This window comes from Alexandromys fortis, unplaced genomic scaffold, assembly GCF_014885135.2.
Source record: "Alexandromys fortis isolate MF-2015 unplaced genomic scaffold, M_Fortis_MF-2015_v1.1 scaffold_116, whole genome shotgun sequence".
NCBI lineage: Eukaryota > Metazoa > Chordata > Mammalia > Rodentia > Cricetidae > Alexandromys > Alexandromys fortis.
This window is the reverse complement of record NW_026067998.1, coordinates 3,496,848-3,504,049: the sequence shown is the minus strand read 5'-3', so window position 1 is coordinate 3,504,049 and position 7,202 is coordinate 3,496,848. Positions and strand designations below refer to the sequence as shown.

Here is a 7,202-nt window from a genome sequence, read left to right as displayed (position 1 = left end):
TTTCTAGGTTTGAAACTGAAGGAAAAACTGGACCAGTTTTTGAAAGAAATTACCTTCAACATTTCCTAACTATAAAAATGTCATCATAAAAACATGTTATTTCTCCTTCTTCTCTTCTTTTGTCTTTCTCTTCTATATGAAGGACTGGGAAGCAGGAAGCAGAAGCCACTCCTTTCCCTTCCTCCCTGTTCCCAGCGTAAGCAGAGAAAGACCTGTAGCTTCTTCTAATAACAGTAAAAACAGCAGCCAACAACTTGCTATGCAGACTTTTATTGCTCTTTCAACTTTCAATAACATCTACAAAAAATAGTTTTCTCTAAAAATTAGGAAACAAATGTGAAAGGCAGGATGGCTCACATTATAGACTCAGGTAGACTTGTACTTCACATAAATGAAAAATATCAGATCTACAATTTGTTTAATTGACTTTGGATTTTTTATTACAAAAGAAAATACCATTGCAATTATAAACACCATAAACATTGTAACTGTATTGGGAAATCACACCAAGGTATCAAATATTATATAAATGGACAATAAATCTGAATTTTAATTTAAACCTAACATAGTAAACACTGTAAGACACATTACCCTTACAAAGCCAAAATTTTTGAATAAACAAAGGAACAAAAGAAAGCTACACAGAAACAATCAATGTGCAAAACATATAATTAAAAACCATAGAATTGGGGCTTGAAGTCTAAGTACATGTACAATTTTAAAATAATCTTTACATGATTTTATTTGACAATTTACTTTTCGGAAAGTTAAAAAGGACCTTACAGTGAAAACAATCAAATCTTGTGACTGGAACACTATATGAAAACTTGAATGCATTTACTTTCTAAAAATAAGTAACTGTTTGACTAAATGAAGACGATTCACTTCTCTGCAGTACAAATGATAACAATGATAAAGCCTACGTGAATCAATCTCAGACATGTAACTGACTTCATGTAAACACATTTGAATCACGTTGCTGATTGCTGGCTCACGTATCCCACTCTGAGCACTTTGTCAGGATGCAGATTCTGAACTGCTGAGCGGTGCACACTCATGAAACCTCAACAGGAACTCAGTGGGACACCTCATGTCGGTGACTGTTCTTTCTGCAGAATTTTGAACCTGCCTTTGTGAAAGGAAAGCCAGAAACCGTATACTCAAGCCACAACTTTCAGTGTGTGGAAGAAACAAACACTTTGGGGAATGGAGAAACAAGAGTTAGTGATTCTCAGCAGGAAACAAATCGTAATAAATACATGCATTAGCACACAAAAACACTTCATCCTATATGTCTTAGAGAAAGCTTGGCAAATCTGAACATTGGTACGCCACAAGCTTAAAAAGCTAAGAGATTTAAGCGTGATTTCACACACATACACGAACACTCACAATGTCTTAAAGACCTTGTACTTCACTTTTGCATATCTAAGATTATTAAAAATAGATACAGAATCACCCCTTTACCATCAGGAAGCTAACTTACTGTTTTCTCAAAAGCTCCTACTTTAGGTTGAAACAGCAATAAAAAGGAAGTAAATTTCAGATAGTTAACACCAGGATTTATTATAGTCTCTGTAAACACACATCTATAAATAAATAAAATATAGTGGAGGGAAGAGAATCCTGAGGCGGCTCCACGGCCGTGGTGTTCAGTAGCTCTAAGCTCTACTCTGAAAATCAAGGCATCTAAGAAAGTGCAGGGCTTTTCTCTGAATTGATTTTGTAAATGGGTATTTACAAGTTTAATTATTTTGCACCTTGAGGTAAATCAGTACATAGCAATTACTACTGCTCATATACACCTATTTAAGGCAGCATTTAAAAATCAATATATATATATGTATATATAGCAAATTATCTCTCTTGCTGTCTTGCAATGAGTGTTATTCATGATTGTTATTTTCAAAAATAGCACAAAAACGTAACCATCTGAAAGAAGCAGTCGATTCCCTCTGCTCTTCAGAGGAGTAGTCGTATCAGATCACTGTAAGTCAAGTAGTCAAAAGAAAGGAGAAGCCATTAACAACCAAAACCACAGTGAAACATCTTAGATGCAAAGTATTTTGTAAGTCATGGTTTTTGTTTTGTTTGTTTTTTCCTGGCACTGGATTATATGTATATAATCCACAGGAAGATTCTGATACCAGGTAGTTTTCAGTTTAAATTTTAAAATCACTTCCTGCAAAATGTTAACCCTTTGATGTCCAGACACAAGGAAACGATATGAGGAAATTCTCTTGTCTGGGCGCATCAGAGGGTTATAATAGCAGCAAATGGGGACTTTGGAAATCACTACGCTGCTGAATGCAGAGAATCACTTCAGTGGAGGTCATCAGTGACCACAGCACCATGGCAATACTCCCCATCATAGGTTAAGGGAGTCCGACAGAACTCCTCAGATAGTACCAGATGGTGCCAACTACTATTTTATCTAGAATCCAGTATTTGCTCTCAAGGGAGGGAATTACACTAATTGGTACATAGTTTAGAATGAACTAAAACCACTTCAAACTTGCTAGAAATACCTGCTTTGGGCAATTCTATTCCTTTGATCTAAAGACTAATCACACTTTTGTACTTTAGTTTGAAATGACTAAGGAACATGAGAATTTCCTTAAACATTCGCTCTAACTTTAATGCCCCATCACATCAATGTTGCCGGGGCTTCTCGCGATTTCTGTGTATTATCTATTCTCTGGTCATAGCATTCTCACAGCCCCAATCATTTCGTCCACAGCCTGAAAACAGCACTTATTTATTCTGTGGGGAGCTAAGAGTATATAAAAGATGACAATTTGCTATATGTTTAAAAGACAGCTCAGAAATACTGGAACCTCAATGCTATCACAGGACAGGAACGATGTCACTAATCTGAGCTGCAGAGAAAATATTCAACTTCCTTTTAAAATGTAAATATGGCAGTGCTTTATATCAAAGATGTAAGTTTGTCACTGATTTCAGGTAATAAACAGAAATGCAAGTGAGCACCAAATAGCTACACCAGGAACAATTTACTCTATAGTTGTTACTGTCTCAAATATTTATATAATATTTAAGTATCATATCAGTTAAAATAAATAAAATATTTAAAAATGATATTGTGGGTAAAAACTTATTAAATACATTGCATACAATAGAAAGAATAACAACAGATAATGAAAGGTATTCTTATAAAGGAGCACTGATGACAAGCCCAGAGAAGGGGGCAGACTCTTTATTACTACTTACAACAGAAGACATCTGAACCTGACACATACAAGACCACTTTAAGTAAAAGACAGCAAAGACAAGAACAGTGGGACTCTGGGTTTCTAGAAAAGTATAAGTATTGGAAAAGCCTTACTACAAAGGTAACAAAATTTAACTATTGCAAATGGGCACTTTATAGCTTCTTAAAAAACTCAAAATGCTGTTAATGGTGTGGGTGTTAAATGAGAAGTCACACAGAATTTGTTTTTTACTTGTCCATCAGAATGGAAGCCCAGATAAATTTTAAAATTTAAAAATAAATCCTAAGATATCAATTTCCTACCCTGAAAGTCTCCAATAATTTATAATCACCTGGATGTTCATCCCCTGTGAAGTATGATGGACAGCTACGTGAAGGAAGCTCAGAGAGAAGCCAGGATATGCCATTTCCCACAACATGGGCAAACTCCTGATTCTACCTATAAAAACTACGAAAAGGGAGACAATAACCTCTCAAAATCCAGGTAAAAATTATAAATATATAGACTAAGTATGTATCACTTAAGGTTGATATGATTGCCACTGACAAAGAAATTTAAGAAAAGCAGATTGAATACAGTTTTCCAAATCTTTCTATTGCAGAACAGAAAGGCTTTACCCCACCAAAAAATAACTATCTGAAGAGTAAAGACCATGTACCTCGCTTCATTAATACAGTCTCCATGGTGCTCACAACGTCAGGTGCTACTTCAAAGAGACCCAGTCACGCATAAACAGCGTGACAAGCAGCACTGTAATACACAATGGCACGACACATGTGCATTTTATATAATGTGTGTGTGTGTATATATGTACACATATATACATACATACAGACAGACGGGTATATATCTCTATATATTCCTTTTGGTTTGCTTTACAATGAAGTCTCAGCATCCATGTATTTTTTTGATGGTTCATCTTCGAAATTTATTGTCACACTCACAGATTTTTCAGGGCTGTTTAAAACAAACAATGAGGAGAAAATTACTTTTAAAAGAATTGATCCTAAATTCTTAAATGGTCAACAAAGAATACCTATACTATACGTCTGAGCTAACACCAACCTACACCTTGCTATTACAACCTGTCTGCTCTTGCTTCTTCTGCATCTAACACATGAATATAATGTATTTTACGATATTCACCGTTCTAACTCTTAGAGCCTTTTCTTGTTCCCAACACATCACATTTTAAAAAAATATTTATTTATTTATTTATTTATTATGTATACAATATTCTGTTTGTGTATATGTCTGCAGGCCAGAAGAGGGCACCAGACCTCATTACAGATGGTTGTGAGCCACCATGTGGTTGCTGGGAATTGAACTCAGGACCTTTGGAAGAGCAGGCAGTGCTCTTAACCACTGAGCCACCTCTCCAGCCCCAACACATCACTTTTTTTTAGCATGAGTAAAGCCAGGATGTTGTCTTTAATGTGATTTTGAATAGACATGACAAGCTAAATATAAAAGAGACACACTGATATTACTACATAGCCTTTATTTTCACCATAACACCATAAACACTGAGTCAAGGGTGCAGGAAGAATGTGAAAAGGTGGCACTCAGTGTGAAGTTCAAAAATTTGTAAAACCCTAGAGATCACAGTCAGAAACTGAAAGAAGGAAGAGTGAAGCTCAGAACTAGAACTCAAGAAAACAAAAGATAAAAAATATATGATAAAGAGTTGGGCATGATGGCACACACCTTTAATACCAGCACTTGGGGAGGTGGAGGCAGGTGGATCTCTGTGAGTTCAAGTCCAGCCTGGTCTGCAAGAGCTAGTTCCAGGACAGCTAGAGCTATTACACAGAGAACTCCTGTTTTGAAAACCCAACTAACCAAACAAACAAACAACAATAACAACAAAAAAAAAACCACAAGGGTCCCTCCTCCTACCTTTGCCTCTTGAGGACTGAAAATTTAGGTGTGAGCCACTATGTCCAGAAACATTAATTTAATTCTTAGTAATTATCTTTCTTTATATATATTTTTTATTTTCATTTGAATATAATTACACTCCATTAAACCTTTAATTATGAATATATATCCAATTTGTGAATATAACTATATTCACAAAAATATATATGCACTGCTTTGTAGAATTTATTTTTACTACAAAATGGTAAAAAATTCTTTTCTGAAATACACAATTGTAAATTTAAGAATTACAAATCATAATCATGAGGAAAAAAACAATTATAACCCGCATCAGACCATAATTAAAGTAGAAGAACAGATAGAAAGAAATGGGGAGAGGATTGGTTTTGTCCGGTAAGGAGAATATATTTAGATACATTAGGTAAATTAATATGAGTGGACACTAGCAACAGTTACAAAGCCATAAACAGTTGTAACTACCTCGTGTTAGGTCTGGTTACTTTGGCATTCTCAGTATTCATGGAAAGTGCCTTCCACTGGGCAGTTTTGGCCATTTCATCTGATATGTTAACAACTGAAGGGTCAATACTGAAGAACAAATACACTTTGTGGTTAGTATCCAGTACTTGCAAAAAGCATTAATGTTGTCATTTTTATTAGCATCATAAAATTTCTTGTTTTCATCAATTTAAAATTGAGAAAACATTTGGCATGCACTTAAACCTATGATCTAACAAAGTATTACAAACTGGAATTCTGCTATCAAGTCTTCACAGAGAACTCCAAGTTCTTTTACCATTGAAACTAAGCAGGACTGATTATGTTAGCAAAACCCATTTCATTTTCAATTTAGATAGTTCTTCATCAGTATTCCAGCCACGATACCTTGTGATCATTGAGATAACATAAAAACCAATTACTGTGTCTACAAGCCTAAAACTGCACAGATTTAGTCAAAACACTTATAACCCACACTCTCACCAATTAAAAAAACTACAGTATATAACAACAACAACAACTAAAAGCCTTTTGTTTTTGTTTTGCAAATCTTTTTTATGCTGGAATAAAAGCACAACTGACAATGAAGCTCTGAACATAGCAGATGGCACAAAAATGACTCCACCACTGTTTAGCTAGATAGTCTCATAGTCTTGGTGTCAAAGTGCTATTTCATCGGGTATATCAAAATCAAAGAATAGTAATACTGCCTATTTACTATAAAAGTCAAATGTAACATTTCTACAAAATACTGCAAAATGACTTTAGACCCCTAATCCAATGATTACATCCACAAATAACATGCATTCATTGTCATTGGTCACAAGTAATATGACATTCCATAGATAAAACTGAAATACATTTATTAGTCTTTTTTTTTAACCAAAAGAAAAACAATTCATGCAAACAAGCTACAAACACAAATGTCATACTGGATTACATGACTGAGGTGGGTAATGCAAGCTACCAGGAGGCAGAGGCTGAGCAGTATACCATAGTAAGTCTAAGGGTAGCTGGCAACTTAGTAAGATCCTATCTTCAGAATGAACTATAAAAATTGGTGTGCAGGCTTGTTTATGCCAATTTGACAAAGCTAGAGTCATTAGAGAGCAAAAACCCTCAATAGAGACAATACCTCCATAAAACCGGCTGTAGTCAAGCCTTTAGGCATCTTCTTAATTAGTGAGTGACTGGGAAGGACCCTATTCTAAAATGTGCCATTCCTGGAACGGAGGTCTTGGGTACTCTAAGAAAGCATACTGAATAAATTATGAGGAGAGCAAACCGATAAGTCAAAACCCTCCAAGGCCTCTGCATCAGCTCCTGCCTTCAGTTTCCTGCCCTGACAGCTTTGAACAGTAATATGGAAAAGGAAGCAAAATAAATCCTTCCCTCTTCAAGTTGCCTTTGGTTATCATGTTTGATCATTGCAATAGTAACCCTATTTAAAAAAAAAAAAAGTTGGGGAAGTAGCTCAGTGGGAGATGGTTTGCCAAGCATGCAGGGTCCTAGGTTCAATACCAGACACTACAAAAAGAAGAAATTAGACAATATTAAAATAACAGTGTAATAGCAGCTATATTATAAGTG

General features: G+C 35.2%; 1 protein-coding gene across 3 annotated transcripts in view; it reads right to left on the bottom strand.

Annotated features, from left to right (window-relative positions):
* Positions 1 to 254: 254 nt before the first annotated feature.
* Positions 255 to 7,202, bottom strand: part of Slc4a7 (solute carrier family 4 member 7) — an 80,068-nt gene continuing 73,120 nt past the window's right edge. For all 3 annotated transcript variants that reach the window (XM_050160498.1, XM_050160496.1, XM_050160497.1), the window contains 2 exons: positions 5,595 to 5,702; positions 255 to 4,190 (listed from right to left, as the gene is read on the bottom strand). In XM_050160498.1, the coding sequence (XP_050016455.1) occupies positions 4,109 to 4,190; positions 5,595 to 5,702 (190 nt within the window). In that variant the 3' untranslated portion in view covers positions 255 to 4,108. The remainder of the gene's footprint in view (positions 4,191 to 5,594; positions 5,703 to 7,202) is intronic.